This window comes from Cupressus sempervirens, chromosome 6, assembly GCF_028749045.1.
Source record: "Cupressus sempervirens isolate cs-2001-9-10 chromosome 6, ASM2874904v1, whole genome shotgun sequence".
NCBI classification, from domain to species: Eukaryota; Viridiplantae; Streptophyta; class Pinopsida; order Cupressales; family Cupressaceae; genus Cupressus; species Cupressus sempervirens.
In genome coordinates, this window is record NC_143123.1 from 282,982,215 (window position 1) to 283,004,747 (window position 22,533).

Below are 22,533 nucleotides of genomic sequence, written 5' to 3' on the forward strand. Positions count from 1 at the left end.
TTGGTTTTGATGGTCAGATGACCATCAAATTTAACCTTGTAAAATGTTGACGTCAACGAAAAAAAATAGCTGCCTGGGTGACATGGTAGTATGGTCGCTGAGTCGACTATACAGATAAACTATGGATTTGGACACGTGTCATATGGATTTGTTGATGTGGACAAGCCATGTGATAGGTAACTATATCGGCTAATGCAAGAGGCTCGGCTGAGGTGGACACTGACTTGTCTTAACAACAAGCGCTAACTTAGATGCTGAGCTGGTGTCCAAGTGGGTCCACGTAGAGCCTGCCATGTGGGGTTTGTGGAAGATATGATGCATAGTGGAGGATATTCCATGCTGGAGAACTGTTGGGTGCCGATGACAAATACTATTTGTCGGAGAGTAAGCGCGGGGTTCAGAGATGTAAAACACAGCATTGAAGGTCCAAGCTTTAATCCCACATTCGTGGGGGAATCACATGCAATGCAATTTATAAACAAAATGATGCACTCTTCAAACAAATGAAATGCTATCGGTTGACTTGGCCGTTGAGAGGGTGGGTTGGTCAGTTGTGTTGGGATCTTGGCCAGATTTTGACTGTTACACTTCATCGAAAACAATGGAATATGCCCACTGTGAAGCCAAATGTGGAATATTCCTACGAAATAATTACGAATATTCCTACTTGCAAGGCTAGGGTTTCACTGCCCGATTCTACAAAAGAAATTCTCTGCAAGCCCGAATGGGCAATTTTTTTTTGAAAATATCTAGAAATCAAAAAATGATTATAGAGATTAAAATAATTCATATCTGAACATTAAATTGTAGATCTAAAAAAGATCATACCCAAGTTGCAAATCGGAGCCTCCGGGTGCTGATTTGCAAAAAAAATTTGCCTCATGATTGACTTTGGCTTAGGGTAACCAAATTTATAGCCGATTTTCATCGAATTGACATTCCAGACGCAATGGCAAGGTCAAATCTGGCTCTAGACACTCTTAGTTTCTACGATACTCCAGATTCAAGCCGAGGTGCTAAAGCAACAATGGTCTCGAACGATTAAGTGAAGAGAAAATCTTCTAGCTCTAGTACCATGTAAGAATTTGGTATAGCTTTAATACTATGTAAGAATTTGCCTTAGGGCAAAATTCACCCAAGAACTAAGAACTCAAACACAAGCACAACTGTAGACCAGAAAGGAGTATGATCAGCATAACAATGTATTCGATTCAATATATGCATTAAAGTACACTAGGAGTGCCTATATATAAAGGCCTCTGAGATGCATCTAAAGAGCCTAAGAATCAGCTACATGATAAGTCATACAACTAGGCACTTGTCCACTAGATATGGGTTATCCTCCATTAAGCATGGAAGTAAGTGCGATGATGAGAGGATAAGCCTACAATGGTGTAGCATGCAAATCAATGTTGTAGACAACATGTGCTAAAAAGGGAGTGTGAATAACTGTGTTGTCTACATGACAACTCAGTGAATGATGTAAACTCCAGTGGTGTAGACACCATGTGCTCAATTAGAGTTGCATACTTCTGTGTTGTCAGCATGACAACTCAAAAAGGTGTGCAGACTCCTAAGTGTCTCACAAAATGAATAATAAAATAATGCATTAACCTAAGTGAACTTAAGTATAAATAGTAAATACGTATTTACACCAATAGAAACAATGAGAGGATGATAATATGATAGAATAAATAGGTGGATTTCACACACAAAGAGATATGAAATGAAAACTAACTCCATCTCATGCAGATTCTCCAATACTGCATGCTAAAATATAATGCAAAATCTTATATGTCTACATGAAAACTAATATGCAAATGCATTATCCATGATAAACTTAACTAAAGTGTAATTAAAAATATTTAATTACACCAATATCCCCACCTTAAGTGCAACTGAGAGGAATACAATTAAGCTCACAAAAGCTAGATAACAATGCATAATGGGTCTCAAGTACTAGGTCATGTTAGGTACCCATGTACAATATGCAAAAAATAATGCAATATCTTACAAAGTGGAAAAAGAAGGAAAAACTCATGGAAAAAAACCCTCCCCAAAAAGAGAAATGAAAAAGAAAGAAAGATGCATGTATCGATGGACTAATCAAGACCATCCCTATTATGACACACAACATTCATATACAATAAAGAATCCCTCCATTGGAAGGAAATTAGGAGACATAATGTCCCCCATAATGAAGAATCTCCTCTAAGGACAGTAAGTGCTTAAAGGAAAAACATAGTCCAATGTCTACAAACAAAATTTCTCCCCTTAGGAAGAAGATATTAAGTACAAATGGAAGAAGGCTTCCCATTATGGATAGGAGGTGGGAAAGGGAATCCAAATGAAGTACACCTATGTGTTGCTATGTCCTTGGTTGATGAATATTCCAAGAACCAATTAGGATCAAACCTAATAGAAGAAGGTGACAAACAAGGAACAAACCCCCAAAACAAAGATGTATCCTCAAAATGTAAAGGAGGAAGAGGAAAAAAGAACCCCCCCCCCCCCCCAAATGTAGAATGCATACCCATAGTAGATGCTTGAGGATTAATTTAGGAAATGCTCCATGAAAATTGAATGATGTTTTTTCCTTTACAAAGAAATAATGTTATAGGCATATCAATGACTCCTCCCTAGTCTCTAAGAAGAATCTTCAAAATATATTGTGCTCTAGGAAACTGGATAATACATAAGTACAAGCAGTTTGAACCATCCATTATGACATCTCAAGTGAAGTTTGAGACTCATGAATGCCAATCTCCAAAGACTCAAATGCCTTCTCTGAAGTGAAGTAGAGCTCCTTTAAATGTTGTATCAAAGGATCCACAATCATGTCAAACTTGAAAGAATGATCAAATGGAGAATGATGATGGTTAGAGTGTTCCCTCACATAAACTAAAGAAGGATCATCCTCAACAAAGAGAAGATGAATTTTGTCAACAATATCTCCCAAATTAGCAATGTAGGACTCCATAAACAGACCTGCAATATCTGTCTAGCAGTCATCCTATGTAATTGAGTCTAGAAGACAACAAATATCCCGATGAATTGAACCACTTGAATTCATGGCTATGTGAATGCAAGCACCATTAGGAACAATAGTAGATGTGATCTCAATATGAGAAGTAAGAGCTACAACTAGAGGTTCTAGGTATTTTGGGAGTGTAGGAATATGTGGATCTCCATACGTTTCCCAAATAATAGTCTAAAGACCAAAAATAGTCTTATTCTTTGTGTTGTCTTCATTATAATCAAGGGAATCCATATCCATATTCTAATGGATAGCATTAATAACTTTTTTCCAAGAGTCCCCCTCATATAGAGGACTAACAAGTCTATCCTCATACAAATAAGATGATATATTATGCTAACTAAGATGAGTGAGAAGTAAATCACTCCATTTCTTATAGTTTCCTTCTATCAAAGTGATTAAACCATACATGAAACAATTCAATTAGAAAATCAATGCACCCCTCAAAATGTAATGAATCAAAGAACAAACCCCCCACCCCACCCAAAAAAAAAAGAAAAGAAAAGAAAAAAAGGATGCTTTTGACACTTTATATTTAACGCGTGTATAATTACCACTTGCCAAAATGGACTACGATCTTTTTGATTAAAACAAAAAATATGAAGCTATATTAGACTCAACAAAATAAGACAGAAGATCCCTCAAGGATCTAACCAATTACAAGCGCTATAATAGGCTGAAAAAGCCCAAATCCTAAAAGTACTATGTTTATTCAAAAAAAAAATTGTAAAATTTTAGTTTTGGAAAATAGACAAAAAACATGCACTTAAAAAAATGCACTCGAGATTGTGTCCATATGATCTTGAATGAAGACTTTGAAGTTACAAAAAATGAGATTTGTGATTTTCAGAAAATATTAGAAACATAGATCATAAAGTATGTGCAACAATGAGAGAATGATAATGTGATAAGAGAAATAAGTGGACTTCACACACAAAGAAGTATGAAATGAAAACCAACTCCACCTCAAGTGGATTTCATCAACACTATGTGCTAAAATGTATGATTTCACACACAAAGAGGCATGAAATGAAAACTAACTCCACCTCAAGTGGATTTCTTCAACACTATGTGCTAAAATGTAATGCAAACTCCGATATTTCTAGATGACAACTAATATGCAAATGCATTATCCTAAATAAACTTACCTAAAATATAACTAGTAATTTTTAATTAAACCAACGATTTCAATTTTCCAAGTCTACTAATCATATTGGGAGAAAAAAAGATTACTACATCAAAGAATTTAATCGAGTTCAAAACTATGGAGAGAGAATATTTAGGGGTTGCTATTAAGGGAAAACAAGACCATTAGTGGCATAATTGAAGATGACTTTGGATCATCTAAGGTGCAAGATAGGTAGGTAGAAGAGATCTAAAGAGTTATGGGAAGATAGCACATGTATGTTATGTAGAACAAGTGCAATTGAGGCAAAATGATACTTTCTCATAGAGTACTCAACATATAAAGATATCTAAGCCCAATACAACTTCATCTTTAAGAAAAAATATATAAAGATATCTAAGATCATTACAAATTCTTCTTAAAAGAAAATAAACAAACATAATCTATTTGACAAGAATTCATAATAAAAGAACTAACATTAAAAATAAAAATAAAAAACTGACATTAAAAAAATATATATATATAAAAAGACATTAGACAACAATAATCCCTTGGATTTCATAGATTGTTATTATTATTATTATTAAATTTTATAAACATTAAATATTAGATTGTTAAGTTTCATAGACATGAAAATCTTCCATTTCATTTCATTTCTTCCGTCCCTTCCCTCGAGAAGAAATCTCATCATCATTAATAATAATAATAAAGATATAAGCTGTGTGCGAGTTTTTAATTTTGTCAATCAGTGTATGAAACATAACAAAATAAAATAATAATAATAATAATAAAAATAAAAATTTAAAAAAAGGCGATTTAGCAGAGTGTGGCTGTGCACGATAGCAGTTGAGTGCCCTTAATAAGGGCCTTTATATTTTGCTGTTTCTTTTGCCGTGCTTTGTGCGGTTCCACATAGCCGAGGTTTGGAGATCGATTTCATGCCGGAGCTGCCCCTCTCCTGCTTTCATCTCAGACCATCATTTGCACATCTCAGTTAGGTAAGGAATTGTTGCATTTCTTTTGAGTATACTTTGCTCTTCCGTTCTTTCCCATGCTCAGCAATTGATTATCATATCCGAAACATCTGATCTGATCCGTGTTGGTGACCTATGTTTTGATCCTTGTTAATTAAAGGCTTATGTTTTTCATGCTTCTTATGCTGTTTTTTTTGGTTTTCCAAGTATATAACGCGCTTCTGACAATGTATTTCATTTCCTCAAACAGTACCAGAATAGAAAGTAGAGATGGGCAAAGGACCAGGATTGTTTTGTGATATTGGAAAGAAGGCACAAGGTAAGCAGCCTCTACATTTGCCCTTCATTTGAATGTTTTCCTATCTGGAAATGAATCAAAATTGTAGAAGAGATTCTGAATGTAGCCTTCGGTTCATAATTCAACGAATGGAGCTTCTATGGAATTTATTGTATTAAAGTGCAGATGGAGTATGTGTAAATAAACGATAATAAGTGAATAGATCCACGAAGAAGCAAATGCTTTTCAGCGAGCTAAAGATTATTTTGTTATGTTCATAGCCAAGTTAAACCAAGCTCTGTTGAGTTATATTGCCTATCTATTCAAATTTTGAGAAGATTGATAATCCTTTATTTAAAATCTTACGAAACATTAATGATAGAGAAAACATTGAGCTTACCCTAGGGGTTAAGCGCGTATTTGAAGAAAATGGTTTGTCCACTTACCTGCCATTATATGGCCTATGCCAGCCTTTCGTATTCACTCTTTCTTCAGTGTTTTTCATTGCAATTCTCTGTTCACATCGGGCTCTACATTATTGAAATGGTAGTTTGTCTAGGTTTCCAGGTTTGCATGGGCAGCTTTCTAGAATTATTTTCCTAATAGAAAATTTTTCACTGTTTGCATTGTTTAAAGTATCCCGGTGGTTGGTGGCAGCAGCACAAACTGTTGTATACCTTAGGCCCAGATGTCTCCATTGCTGATGCACCATGCTAAAAACTTTGCCAGTATGTGTTATTAATTTATTAGTGTGTGAAGGTTTCTTCTCATTGTGCCCTGTATTTATGCTTTGTTACTGAATTATTCATGCATGTATAGGGGTTCCTTTTTTTGTATCATGGATTCATTTCTGCCTGGTTGGAGGTTGTGTGAAGACGGTGGCTTGAGCAAGTTACAGATCATGGTTAATTCCTGCTTCTTACTGTTGCTTGTGCTGATTGTTTGAGTTTCTTTTCCCAAAAGTTTACGTAAGTAGTCTGGTCGGATCAACTTGGAAGTTCCAAACTCCAATCCCTTCTCTCTCTCTTTGACCTTGCATTACACCATAACCTCATTTTTAAGAATAGTGAAAATACCAATTGAGACTGAGTCCCAAGAGAAATAGTATCCATCATAAATCTTTAGAACTAGCTATTTGAATAGAATGGAATATTGGATCAGGCTTATGGAGATTTGGCCTATCTACCAGACAATTAGTGTATTTTGACCTCTGGATGTTTAAAGGGAGAGTGGAGATTTCCAAAAATGTCGTTGATAAGGGATTTTTATGGGTAGGGCTGTACTTGTTATGAAATAGTTTCCAGTATGCATCAACTTGATGGAAAATTTTCTTTTTGCCATTGTTTGGTTGAATGCGCGAAAAGAGTTGCAGGGTGAAATATAAATAATAGGTGTAATTATTTCATTACTAATAAAAACTTGACGTTTTAGGTGTAAAAATATGCAATAACTAAGGTTTTTTAATTCTCTAACTTCTACTCCTAATGGTTTAGTAATCAACATTATATTTTTAACAAATATTTATGGGTAACCGTTGGGGGAATATTTATAGGAATTGCTGGGACTTTGCAATCCTCTATTTAACTATGGTAATGCTCAATCCCCAGAGTCTAGGACAGCATCTGGAGGAGGTCATTTTCTTCTATTCTAGTGCTAACAATTAAAACCAACTGGGGTGAAATGGGGCAGAAGAAAACACCAAATAAAAGAGGCTATACATTATATCAGATAAACCTTTCAATCCTGTGTTTCTGGTTTTCTTATGTAAGAATTAATTTAAAATCAAGACAAAGTGCAAGAGATAAAAACTTTAACCGATAACAGGTGAGAACATTCACCAATTCACAATTAACTTTGATGAATAGCAGAAAGCATAGGCATAACATCTTTATTAAATGTTTCAGAGGCATTGCTGGGCTTAGAAGGCTACACTACTTGAAACGCAGATGACTAGGCACTATTACAAATTATAGTATTTATGATTATTTACAATGAGCTCTAGGTTTATATGTATAAAAAGCTTCCAGGAACCTTTCCTTAACTGCATAGAAACGAATTTTCTGCTTTAAACTATCAGAAAAGCATGCAAGAGCATAGAAAAAAATGATCTTCAGTAAACTGTTGCTACTGCATCTATTGGCTGCTGCCAGGTAGTAGTGAATCCTTGATTTCTTCCATTGATATAATTGTATAAGTCTTTGTTTTGATCTGGATTCTTTACACATGCTTGCATGTGCCTTTATAACTTTATTTTGCTTTCATATTGATGACTGCCTGTATTGTGGTATTGCAGGACATTTCACTTTTGCCACCATCTCTGTGTATTTTATTAATATTTTCCTTTTGACCCTCTGGAGTTTATATTCCATTGGATGGGATGTTACAGCATCAAATCTACAGTCTGTGGACCTTTTACCTTTGATAACTTTCTGCCAGGCCCTTAATGTAAAACGGTCTGGAGTTCTTGAGACTTACTCTCTTATTTTATGGGGTCTCAAGTCTTACACCCTAACCTTTTTATATTGCCTTAAGGGTGCAGACCCCATAATTGCCACTCTGACTGAATCAATAACTGACACCTCAGAAAGCTACCCTGTGAAGTCTGTAAATGTAGACTATTCAATTTGCTTAGTTGACATTTCATCTAATTGTTTTCATAGTAGATTGATGGGATTGAGGAAGAGGAACCCACCATCTATTGCTTTGAACTTATTGAGGATTCATACTTGCGTTCACCCTGTTTGGTGGACAATGATTGACAGTGATTGAACCTTTTTGAGACTTCAGTGACTTGCCTGTCACTGGATGAGCATGATTTCTTTGTCACATTTTAACTCAACAGTCTACGGATTAATTCAGTAAGAATCTGTGAACTTTAAGCCTTTGATAAATGATTTGAACTCAATGGTTCAATGAGATTTCAACAATATTGAAGTATTGAGGCCAAGGTTATTAGAAGTACAATCTTCAATGTTCATCATACTTGCAGGCACAATCCATTTCAAAGGTATTGTCTTTTGAAATTGGAATAAGCTTTAATAACAAAAACTATCCAACTTGATCCTAAGCTTGGTGGTGATGATGATGATTCCATAGGTTACCAGATGCACATTCTTTGTTCTGTATCTTGGGTAGAGAAGGACACAGACAGTTCTTCTCCTGTCCTCAGATATTGTTGGTTTTCTGACAATGTCAGTTCCCATGGAGGATGTCCAAGGGATGTCAAGATGCACTTGGATTGATTTGAGGAATTTGGGATGTGCGTCTCTCCACAAAATTGATATAAATAGAAAAACTTCCCATATATCTATTTTATTTGAAAAGAGGGTCTGAGCTTCAAACCAAGCTTACTTAATACATGGATCTAATTGGCAGTTGAAAATTTAAGCTGTCTGCATATACTTTGAAGTGCAAGCACTTAAAAAGTAAATTATTTATACAACTTTAAAAAAATTTATATTCATAAGCTTTTAGGAAATCCTGCATGAGACATTAGCAATACTGTAATAGGATCAAGTATATTTGGCCGATAAATAAGTTAGATCAAAATGGTACAAGAAAATGTGTTACTAATTCTTTTTTGGATTTAATAATTAACTGTATACTTTATGATATGGTCAAGATTCAGTCCATTTAGTCAGCAGATTTAAGTACACAAACACAATATGAAAGTGAAATAGTAACACATTTAAAATGGAATACACGCTGTTCTTATTAATTTCTTAGAAAAAACTCAATATAGCAAGTAATTGGAAGACATTTCTAAACACAGCATTCTTCTGTTCACTGCTTCTGAATTCAAATAACAAAGATACACTCTACAACTATCTTGACTTCTCGTGTTTCTAGAAATCTCATGCAAAAGCCGCACTACTCACTTACTGGAAGTTTCCATCACCTTCCCATCCTCACGCTTACCAGAATTCATTATCTAATATTTTGGCTGAGTAGCTATCTTCATTGCACTTTTCTACTAATAAAGGGAAGAATAATTGGTGGAAAGGAATAATTGGAATTAAAAACATGCCTTTTACAACCATCTTTATTTCTTGAATTCGTAGTCACTTCCCTTGAAATCTACACATTCACTTCTTGGAAGCTGCCCTCCCCTTGCTAACCTCACTCATCCAAATTTAAAAAACTCTTCTGTTTTTGGACTGAGTATTTATCTTCATTGTTCTTTTCCATTGTTCACCAATTGGCTTACAAACATACACTCTACAACTTTCTTGACTTAAAGTCATCTCGCACTCACTTCTAGGAAGACTCCCAACATTGCCTCTCTCACTCTTCCAAATTCCAAAAGTCATCTCTTATGTAACATGGGTTAATGAGTTTGACTTAAAAACTACACAGTTGAATCCTGCTAGAAATGTCATAATTGACTTGCTGCGGGAAATACCTCATATTTATCAACCATTCCACAAGTTGTTTTTATTTTGGCTGTGTTTATCTTCATTGTAGGTAGTTGAATGATCAACACATGAGCCACATTTCTATTGTCTACCATTTTATCCAACAAGATTGGATTATGATCCCTACAATAGAATCAAATACCAACACAAAATTCAACTTGAAGATTTTTGAGCCAACGCTACAGATGAGTATGAGGTCAAAAGGAGTATGTCTTTTAAACTGTCACTCCACTGTTAGTGCGTGTAAAATCATCCGAGTGCCAGACTGTCATATCCCTTAAATTGTGAATTCATAAAACACAGATGTAAATAAGGAAAGGAAATAAAAAGCATACCTTGTCATACATATATAGTACTTGTAGTAGTTAGGACATCATTTGCATTTGCATCCTTAGGCATCATCCATTGCATACTCACACATGATGCATCCGTACATACATAAACACCAATACATTTACTCATACCATGCATCTATACACGCACACACACACACACACACATATATGAATACTCACATACATACACATATCTACAAATATACTTCTCTGCATATACATAGACACATGCACACATACTCCTCTACATACATGTACACCTGCACATACGTACATGCATACACGATCATCTACATGATTGCATCATACATCAGCATACCATGGTTGATATATATATATATCTGTGTGCATGTGTGATGGAATCCATGTGGCACTCTTGCTATATGTATATATAAATATCCATACTGCAGTGATGCAAGATGCTTAAGTATCATATTCAAAGATGGATTGTTAATCCATAATTGGTTGTCACTGCTGAATTTTGGAAGAAATCATGATAAACATGATTACTTGTAATAATCAGATGATTATCATGAATGATAAATATTATATAGCCTTAATAATTATTGACACTTGATCGTTTGTCATCCTTGTGTGATTAGCATTAATAACATTATGTTCATGATATTCATTGGTGATGTTAAATAATCACATCAGCAGTTACCCAATTGACGCGACTCTACAAGCGCGTCCCTTACAACACATATTAACAACATGATAACTGAGAAGATCAGAAAAGGCTACTCAGAGACACAGGATGGATATAAAAGTTTGTGAATCTACAAAATACTAGGTGACTATTCCATGCCATTTGATTAGAAAAACATCATCGATTGAGAATATATCTTATTTACTCCCTTGTGGATTTATTGCTCCGTTTAGCAAGCAGTGGTTGCTGACACAACCTTAATATTGTTGAATTGCAAGTATCGCAACAGTATATATTAGACACAACACATATTGAGAATACTCATAATTAAATATCAGAGACAACTCTATCGATTACAGATTGCATATATAATTAAGAAGATCCGAGACGCATACTGCCTGTGACCATCCCAGTATTGGCAACATATTTTATAAAGGGATATTAAAGACATGTAGCCAGGAACGTGCGTGGATTGTAACAGCATATCAGAGACAGCCATAGCATCACCTGAAGGTCTGGATATTATTTGCAGACTTAGTCTGTAATTGTATTCCACTGTCTTTGGAATAGGCATTGTAAACTAATACATTTCCATTATCTGCGTCATTGCATACATACTAAACTTTTTGATTGCATCCAGAAACATTGCATATCGTATCTATTTCATAAACATTTGGAATTACCAGTCATTCAATAAGTTAATATTATAGCACTTGAGACTATCTATAAAAATTATTTCTACATTACTATTGAGTAATTCCACGTAGTGTCCAAGGATAGCAAAAGGGGACATTATGGTTGGTATCAGAGTTTCCTTGCCTGCCTCTTGATTTATAGCCATAGGAAAAAGAAAGAACCAATGGAGCAAGACCATGAGGTTGACATGACATGAAGTTATATCAATTCTTAAATGGACAAAAAAGGATGCGAGACTCAATTGACGGACTCATCAAAGCACTTACCCAAACATCTTTAAAACCTTTCACAAGAAACACCCCCCAATCCTGCAAGGAGTCTCGACCATACCTTCCCACCTTGACCAACTTGTCCTCTAACTCTAAAGATAGAAATCCTAGACCCTACATTTCTACATTTACCAATTCCAAACCTACTGGCTTCCTACAAGAACATATCATAGAAGATTGGGAAAATGGGAATCTAAAAGAAGAGCTGACATTAAAAGAGTATTTTGAGCCAAGGATAAAATATGGATAAAAAATAGCACCCTACTACACAAGGTCGCTAGCCCGACAAGAAGAAAGCACCAATAAGAGAGACCTTACCATAAGGATTCTATCTCCTCCAAGGATCATGCTCTAAGAAGAACACTGGCTTCAGAAATAGACCAAAATATCAATCCAAAGAGACTTAATACTTGACAAGTTCCAACCTCCTTACCCAAAGGAAGCAACTCACAAGATACAAAGACCAACCTATACCTTTTCCAGAGTGAAAGAGACATCCAAAAGAAGATAGGGAGACAAAGCCATTTCAGATAAAACATCTTCCCCACCTTGTCAGAACAACGTCATCATACATATTCAGGGAACCAGAAGAGGGAAGAATTACAAGGTGACTCAAAATCCAGTTTACGAGTTCGAAAATCACACTGTACATGATAATCACTTCTTCCATATCAAGGAGGAAAATGAAAACCAAACTATCTTTCAACAAATAGATGAAGGAGGCCTAGATAAAGAAGGTACCCTAGCCAACCTTGAAGGACCCAACACCAACACTTTCAAATTCAAGGAAGTATGGAAGGAAGAGGATTACAAGCACTCCTAGGTAGTGGCTCTTCACATAACTTCATCAACAACTCTTATCCAAAAACATAACTTACTTATAATCTCTTGTGACTCTATCAAGATTAAATTGGCAAATGGAAAAAGTGTGTTCTGTAATATTCAACACTTCCCCCCAAGTTACAACCACATGGCCCAATTCCACATATTGAAACTTGGAAACGCAGACCTCATATTAGGACTTCCTTGGATGAAGCACATCGGACCCTTCAAGCAAGATATTGAACCATCAAATCATCACTTTCAAGGAAGGCAGAAAGAAATATGCCTTAGATGGACTTCAAGCTACCATATCCCCAATGAAGACTCAACTGCAAAATATCAAAATTAGACCAAGGATAGAAGTGATTTAAAAAAATAATGGATTATCCAGACTCTGCATTGGTTTCAGGAAGAAATCCAAAAGAGCAGAAACATCAAACGTTTATGGACAAGCATTTTTGAAGCAGTGGAGACTGTGATATCCTATAAATTGTGAATTCATAAAGCACAAATGTAAATAAGGCAAGGGAATAAAAAATATTCCTTGCCATGTATATATAGTACTTGCATATTAGCTAGCAAATCATTTGCATTTGCATTCTTATGCATCATCCATTGCATACTCACATACATACATGCCTACATATTTAAATCTCTGCATATACATAGACACATGCACACACACTCATCTACATACGTTTACACCTGCATATGTACATGCATGAGCACCCACATACATGCATCCATGCTCATCTACATGATTGCATCATAAATCAGCATCCTATGGTTGGTATATATATGTGTGTGCGTGTTATATATATATATATATATACAGCCTGAGTTGGCCTAGTGGTGGAGAACTTGTACTCTTGAAAGAGAGGTCACAAGTTCAAATCCCACTGGGGGGTAGGGTATGTATGCCTCGTTTGTAGTGCCAAGCGCCTCTCGAAAAAGAGTACGAGGTAGTCCCATATCACTGTCACCATATGTAAACCCAAAAACTATGGCATAGTGTCGTGGACTATAAAACCCCCTTTCCTTTTCCTTTTACAACAATCATGCAAGATGCTTAAGAATCATATTCAAGGATGGACTGTTAATCGATGATGGGGGGTCACTGCCAATTTATGGAAGAAAGAGTAACTCATGATCAACGTGATTACTCGTAATAATCATATGATTATTAGGAGTAATATATATCATATAGCCTTGATTATTATTGACAATTGATCATTTGTCATCCTTGTGCGATTAGCATTGATTGCATTATGTTCTTGATAACCATTGGTGATGTTAACTAATCACATTAGCAGTTAACCAATTGACTTGACTCTACAAATGCATCCCTTCAGACATATATTAATATTCCATGTCTTTTGATTGGAAAAGTATCATGAATTGAGAATATATCTTATTTACTTCCTTGTGGATTTATCGCTTTGTTGAACAAGCAGCGGTTGCTTATGCAACCTCCATATTGTTGAAGTGCAAGTATCGCAACAATATATATCAGACTAAACACATATCAAGAATACTCACAATTTTATATCAGAGATGACTCTATTGATTGCAGATTGCATATATAATTAAGATTATCAGAAACAATGTACTCTCTGTGACCATTCCATTATCAGTAACATATTTTATAAAGGAATATCAAAGATGGCTAGCAGGGAATGTGTGTGGATCATAACAGGATATCAGAGACAGCCATAGCATCACATGAAGGTCTGGATATTATTTGCAGACTTAGTTTGTAATTGTATTCCATTGGCATTGGGATAAGCATTGTAAACTCATTTATCTCCATTATCTGCATCATTGCATACATATTAAACATTGCATATTATATCTATTTCATAAACATTTGGTATTACCATTCATTGCATTATCATTCAATAAAGTCATATTATAGCACTTGAAACTATCAATTAAAAGTATTTCTCCATTATTATTGAGTAATTCCATGCAGTGTCCAAGAATAGCGATGATGGACATTACACAAACCAAGTGGAAGAAGATACAACGTGATCCAGTCCGGATAGAGTCGGAAAGGGAGAGGATCATCCAGCCGTATGATTGGTTCGAGAAGGAAATATTGGATCTTGATTTAATATTTGGACCAGTCATGAAATTTACAAAATGGCGGGTTGGGCATCAAATCAACAAATTAAAGGTGTTTAAGGATAGTTTAACTTATAACTTGGTGGGGCACCAACCATTGCGCGATGATAGATCAAGGGAGTATGAGGGTTTAGAATTAAAAGAGGAATTCCAGCAGAGAGTGCTGAATGAGGAAAAGAAAAAAGTATTGCCCAAGAACTTGAATTGAGAAAGAGCCCCAACTCGCATAGTAAATAACCCCAACATAAGAGGCAAAGATCAATGACAACTCCATCATCGCCAAGTAGGACTTCAAGCTTACATGAGATTGACCCTTTCACAAGGGAGATGTTGAAACAAGTAGAAGGATGTCACAGGAAGTTCTGATGACTAGGCTAGTGCAAGATAGAGAGAGGATCAATGCTTATCAAGAATTTTCCAAAGAAAGAGATAGAAAACAAGAGGTTGCTGTTGAGGAAAGCCTTGGGGTCATATTAGAAATATGAAATGATGGATATTGATTTTCCTATGGTAGAGATGAAAGTTCCTACCACAGATGTAGAGCTTCCTATCGTGACAACAAAAAGTCCCATCACCAAAGAAGAAATTAATGAAAGAATGGTGTAGGGAGAAGAACAATTGTATGTTGTCATTCAAGATTGGTTAGACAAATGTTGCAAAGGAGTAGCAAAAAAGAAATTGACCTTGCATTGGAATTACAAGAAATCTTGAGCTAAATCAATGATAAAGTTTTCAAAGTTCATCCTACAGTTCCTCAAGCTAAGTTGGTGGAAGATATTGAGATAACGAGGATTTACTAAAGTGCAGAGGTTTGGGTGGAGGACATCTAGAAGCAAGTTTATAAATTTGTTGAAGGTTTGGTATAGATAAATGAAAATGCATTAGCTATCCTTTCCAGGATGTAATGCATAGTTGAGTCATGAGGTGATGATCATATTTATTAAGATTTTTTAATCTCACACATGCAAGCCTTAGTGGAAACTCCTAGGCAGACGTTAGCCAATAGTGGAGTGATAAGGAAAGAACGATATCATTTTGCTCATTGGTACAACATAGTAATCATGACAAAGGAAATGCTTAACATTTTTAAATGAGGAATCCGCTTGATCAAGAAAGGTTGTCGGAAATATTCAGCAAGGAATCTCCAACACATTTGTAGCCTTATTCACGTAGAAACTGACCGAGAATTATATAATTGTAGATACCTTAACAACAAATTGGCAGAGTTATTTTGGTTAAATTTCTTCACGAAGAATGACTTTGAGAACTTTTCCACATTCTCGAATGTCATGCACATGGCCCGAGATTCAATGCCAGATTGGAAGAACAATTTGAGCAAGTGTGAATGAGAAATGACCATCATTATGGAGTTCAAGTGAGGATCGACATCAAGTCGCAACATAGATGAGTTGGAGTCAATGTTGTGCAGATTCTGTGCATTCAAGGAACATATCAAACATAGGCTATTCTCAGTGAAAGAGCATTTAGTGGATAGCGAACAATTATTTTACTCCACTCTCCTACTAAATGGGCTAACACAGTGAGCATTCATTAACCCACTGAGCAAGGTTGTTCTATCTTGATTGGTCCATGTGGACCCTCTTATTATTTGCAAATTCTCTTTTGTTGCCCTAACCTTAATTAAGGTTGAGGCAACACAGTGTGGGCCTTTGATTATGTTTCAATGGGGGCCTAATTTGAGATAGAATTTGGAGATTGTTTCTTATGAGCTACTGAGATAACAATGTTGTCATTAAAGTTTTGCACGTGCTCTTAGATTTGTTTTCAAGTACTTAGATGAATGTGATTGGTAATAGTGTTATGGTGGAATCATCTTGCTCATGCCTTTTTCTCTTAGGTGATTCCTAAGTGCAGTTTAAGGTTGGAGTTGAGCCATTATGTGGACAATTCAGTTCTATCTTTAATGCACATTGTATGTTTTGATGGTGTTCATAGGGATATGAAAACTATTTACACAACCCCTGAAGATTGCAAAGCAAAGCTTGGTAGATCTCATCTTAACATTATTTATCTTTCAAGTTACTAGGATAGGATTAGAATAGAACTCCTCAACCCTATTCTCATTTACTTTCTGCACATTGTGAAATGACCCCCCAAAATGTACTCTCATTGCAATGTCATTTGAAAGCTCCCAAAGCCAATATTGCTTGAATCAATTTAACGAATATAATGTAAGGCCTCTTGTGACACAAACATATCATTTCAACCGTTGAGCTTGTCCACAGTAAAAAAAATGACATATTAGGAACCTTGTTGTCAATTATATAATCTTTCACAATCTTAGCACACACATGATTTTAATCAGAAAAGGGGAGGATATCTCAACATCAATAGGGAGTATTTTAAGTGGTGTATGCCTCTGTAGATTACTTTTTCAAACTTGACACAAATTATGGTATTACGTTCCTTTTCCGGAGACACAATTCCAAGCCTTATCTCTAGCCCCTTTAGGGCACATCCCTATATATTCTGATGGGCATGTGTTAGTTGAGGCATAGATAGACTATCAAGCTGACCCAGTTGTAGAATAACTTGTATTTGCCATCTAGTTCAAATTTCAACCTACACATACAAATTAAAACCATAAAGTTATAAATTAATATTCGAATAAAAACTTAGCAAACAAACTAAATTAGTCTAAATAATTTTAGACAGTTAAAACTTGAAAAAAAAAGAAGTGTTAGGGTTTGAATTTTTTAGGAAATGCTGAGATTCTTGAGAAAACAAGGAAATTTAAAGTAAAATAAAAATGATGTTACATTTTGTTTTTACACTCAAACAATTTAGTTTACTTGGAAAAGGCCATTATTGAGTTTCGATAAACCTACATGCAATGAAAAGGAGATAAAATGATTTTTAAAAAAAGGAAAGAAAAGAAATTTGAAAACCTACTTGAGAATCCGATTTCGATTCAGAATCCTCTTCAAATATGCTTCAAATTCGCTCCAAATTGACGTAAATTCTTGCAAATGATCTTTTAATACTTTACAAGGGTTTTCGGTGGCTTGGACAGTAAAATAGAAGCCATAAAATACAAAAAGAACTTCTTTGTTTGATGTCAAAGTCTATCATACAGCCGTGGTTGAGAAAATGGCATGGACTTGCCTATTCCCAATGTGAAAAATTCTGAATTTCTCGCGAGGGAAGATTTCTTGCTAGAAAACAACTACTTGATGAGAAGTTCACGATTTTTTCATGTACAGGTCAAACATTCCACAATCAACAAATGTATGGATATAAAATATTATTTGTATTGTATATGTCATAATGGTGAAGGTATTATTATAACTTATCTATTGTAGAGGATATTGTTGTTTGATGGTTATCTCGACTGTTTGTCTAATGGGTGTTTCCTGCTTGGCTTACTTACTATCTTCTTTTTATTTATTCCTTCCTTGAATGCTAGCCTTGGATCTCCTTTATACTTTATTGGTTAGAGGATCACCACCGTTCTTAAGAATTTAGTCACCACATTTCATTGTTGCCTTTGAGAATATATTAGTCCCCAAGTTGTTCTCCCTTGGATGCCCTCAACTGAAACCTTCTCATCTTTATATCTTCCAATGTGGGAGAGAGTCACACTTGTTCATCATGGTTGCCCTTTGCAATCATCATAACCTTTCATCATTACCACCCTTGGGAAGAGTCACAACCCTTTATCATTTCTACTTTTTGAAAGAGTCACAAATCTTCATACTTGCCACTCTTTGAATGAGTAACACCCTTCATTATTTCTGCCCTTTGGAAGAGTAATTACCTTCCATAATTACCACCCTTTGGAAGATTCACAACCCTTCATCATTTCTGCATTTTGAAAGAGACACAACCTTACATTATTACTACCCTTTGCAAGAGTCACAACCTTTCATAACCTTTGTCATTTTCCTTATTTTCTCTTCATTCCCTCTCTCTTCCATTAATTCTTTCTTGATTCCACCTTCCTCTATCTCTTCCTTGCTCTCCCCTTTCAAGTGAAGTTCTCTTCTCTGCGAATCACTACTTTTCGTTTCACACCTTTTGATCCTTCTTTAAGTTAACTACATTTTAATTATGTCATATTCAATTTTATTCTTTTATATTTTTAATTTAGATTTTATTTTTATTCTTTGATATTTTAAATTTATAATTATTATTTATTATTAAATCTTGTTTCAAAAAGGGGACATTTCAGTCCGCCCTTCCCAAAATTTCTGATCTTCAAGCAATGCCTGTCTTATCCAAATCTCTCAAGTGAGTAAAGATATGCTTTTGTCTTTATGGCTTGGTGTGGTGTACAAATAATTCTCAACAATGTGAACAATAGTTTATATTAAGATGAGGTTTAGAAGCATGACACAATAAATTCATTTCTTCCCATTATCATTTAGTCATTGCCATATATTTGGACTGAGTTAATAGATCCTTTCTCATTGCAATGCTCTGATACTTGTCTTGTCCCTCTTGGACTGTCTTATAATTTGTCGTAAATTCACAAATCCAAAATGAAACAAGAGGAAAATGTAGTAAGAGATGTAATTCTCACTCAAGAATAAGATGAGATAAGCCTAACATGGGAGGCACATGAACTACCGAAGGAGAGTAGGTAGCCTAATCCATTCTCGAATTGTTAAGTTTTTGTGGAGGGGTTGAAATCAGGATACTTAGGCATCACAATGAGGAACCTTGTCCCAAGCATAGGGTCCAACCTCAAGCTGGAAATCCTGAATATATCTACTGTCCTAGACATGAATATATTTTAATTGTAATTTGATATCATTTTCTTTTTATCATTTTTTTCAAGAAGCTCTATAATTTGTAGTTTGAAAGGATTGAATGTTTATATTCATCTCAGGAACATGATCTTATTCACTTGCAGATCTTCTCACGAAGGACTACAACTATGAACAAAAATTTACTGTGTCAACGTACTCTGGAGATGGGCTGGTGAGTAATTTGATTGCACCTGATATAGTTTGCAACTTCTAAACATATATTCTTGTATCGTTGCAAGATTTTCCTATTACATATATGCGCTTCAATGATTTGGTTTATACATAGTTACTCTTGACTGTTTATTTGCTTCAAACAATAGTTTTTTATGACTGCTTATTTGTTTCAAACAATAGTTTTTTTCATAGTAACACGGCGACCTGTCCACCCCCTTTTTGCCCCACCCATTTGTGCCACCAGAATGCGCCACCTCCGCCAAGGATGTGAGGGGGCATCCTGGTGTTGACTATTTGCCGATTCGACTATTTATGTTGAATGTTCCAATTCAATGCAATGTTCAAGTATTTACTCTTTTACATCTTTATATGACATATTGAAATACATCTTTTCATAACTAGCATTTTAAGTACCATATGTATAGTATATACAACCCCTGCCATCCCCCCACCATCCCCAAATTAAGGCTCTTGTGTCCCCCCGCTCGGAAATTTGTCCCCCCATTCCGCTGTACCCCCATCCCCGAGGGTGGTCTAACTATGGTTTTTTTGACTGCTTATTTTCTTTAGCTTTACCATAAAATCCAAACATGGAAGCATCTGATAGTTATCGCAATGCTGTTCTATAAGTCTATAGTCAGTGATTGTTTAAAAACCACAATTTCAAAAGTCTCCAAGTACACCCTTACTTGTGATCTATTTTTGTAGCTGAGTAAATCACACATTATCTACCTAGCCAAGTTTTTCCAGGTTATTTATGAGTCTCGGTGAGTACTCCTGAGTTTGGTCATGTAGAGTCCCACCCCTATTTGATACTAATTTTTTGCCTTGTACTCAGGTATTTTGTTAAACAATTTGCATGCATATTGCTCTCACTGGAATTTTCTCTCTCAATTTTTGTTTCAAATGCTTCTAATATGATAACAACCAGTCACTGTATTGCTCTTCTAAGTTGCATTCTGTTTTCCGGTTCGTTGGGTTTGACATTAGAAAGACATATGTGCTTCTACCATTTGAAATTTGAATAACAGAACTGAAATAGCATGTTACCAATATAGAAGTGGACTCATCGTCTCAGAAGTAAAAGAAGGAAGTCAAAACTGGAAATTCGTGACCTTTTATCAAAGACTACATTCTGGAATCCACAGCAGCACTTACATTCATTAATGTCAGAGCTGACCACAACATGAACTTGATGCCAATATTCAATTCAATTCATTGATTATGACTCCAGATACATACTAGCAGCAAATGGCAGATTCTCAGTTAATGGTAAATCTGTGGATGTAAGAAGCGGTTTCCAACTGAAGCAACAGCAATGGGCAAGTATTCTCACGAGCTAAATAAGGGAACCCCAAACCATCCAAAAGGAAATACTTCCAATACCTGCACCACTCAGACAAGCCCCACATTGTCAAAGACAAGCATGGATGGCATTGAGCCAAACCCTGGAAAACACCCACAGACCAAACTGTTGTAATGACCGGCACACTCAGCTATATCTGTGATCATATGTCAGCGCCATACCTCGCTGATGAATCACATATACCATCTATTCTTTTTCATGCAATTCTGAATGCGAAATTCTATGATTGCCAGCCAGAGTTATTCAAATGTTTCTCATTTCCAAAATAACTTTTAAATCCATAATATCTCCGCCACATTCACAGATCCGATCATATGAATGTCTTCTATATCATGTGCAGCAGCTATGAGAGACTTCCATAGGCTTCCACTAATAAAATAGTGGATTCAACTAATGTTTCTTGACTATTAATGGACCAATGGGGGACTAAGTTGCCAATATTGATGCTGATGCACGAAGCCAATGCGCAAATTTTTTGTTTTGGATTTGGATGCGTCGACACACACACACGCACAATAATTTATATATGCAAAGAAATGCAAGAAATATACAAAAATAAACCATTCCATGATATGATACTTCACCATTGATAGTTCAACTTCAAACTTCACAAACACAAAGTGACAAAGATACAAATTGAAATAACTAATTAGTAAATTACTCAAGTTCAAGATTCCAATACAGTTTGAATTACAAAATAAAAACTTAGTTCATGATTCAATGTTGATCAATCAAGAGTCAAGAGGCAAGATTCACTAATCAAATTCAGTAATTCAGAATCATAAGGTAAGAATTGATGAAGGTAGAGTTGTAAGAATCTATTGGATCTGTCTTGTTTATGAGATTTCCAGTCAAATGTAGCGGAGCACTACTTTTGGAGGAGTAAAATCAGTAAACCCAAGCCCTGAGATTCCAGTTTACATCATTTCCAAACACCATCAATCATCCTCAATATTACATCAGTCATATAAGGTGCTGCTACAGCATTGTGGAAGGTTTCCATCAGTAATATAAGGTTCTGTTCAGTTTTCAGAAGGTTACATAAAAGGTGCTGTATCAGTCATCATAAAAATGAAAATTATACCAATCATATAATCTCTAAAGTGCTGTTCCAGCATTTTGGACAGCTACATCAGTCATGTAAGGCGCTCTTCTAGCATTCTGAAAGCTTATGTAAGTCAAAGTGCTGCTCCAGTTAACAAAATGTTATAAGACATTAATAGTGTTGTACTGGTTTTGAGAGCAGTATCAAATCATTTGATTTTAGAGTACCTTATAGTTGACATATTGCACAGCATCCATCATTGTTCACAGTTGATTTTTGAAATCGATAGTTCTGAAAATTCATCCATTAAAAGGCCTTTTGGCCACGGTTGGTTTCCGGATGTGCCCGGATGCTCCCAGGTAGCGCACCTGGGAGAATCCATGCAGCACCATAATGCACCTGTGCATCCAGATGCATCAGAACCAGCATCCGGCCATTTCAGCAGAGAATTG

The 22,533-nt window shown here is 35.5% G+C and overlaps 1 protein-coding gene across 1 annotated transcript in view; it reads left to right on the forward strand.

Annotated features, from left to right (window-relative positions):
* Positions 1 to 5,053: 5,053 nt before the first annotated feature.
* Positions 5,054 to 22,533, forward strand: part of VDAC2 (voltage dependent anion channel 2) — a 41,539-nt gene continuing 24,059 nt past the window's right edge. Inside the window, exons 1-3 of the mRNA XM_089787844.1 lie at positions 5,054 to 5,161; positions 5,388 to 5,456; positions 19,601 to 19,668. Of these exons, the coding sequence (XP_089643970.1) occupies positions 5,408 to 5,456; positions 19,601 to 19,668 (117 nt within the window). The 5' untranslated portion in view covers positions 5,054 to 5,161; positions 5,388 to 5,407. The remainder of the gene's footprint in view (positions 5,162 to 5,387; positions 5,457 to 19,600; positions 19,669 to 22,533) is intronic.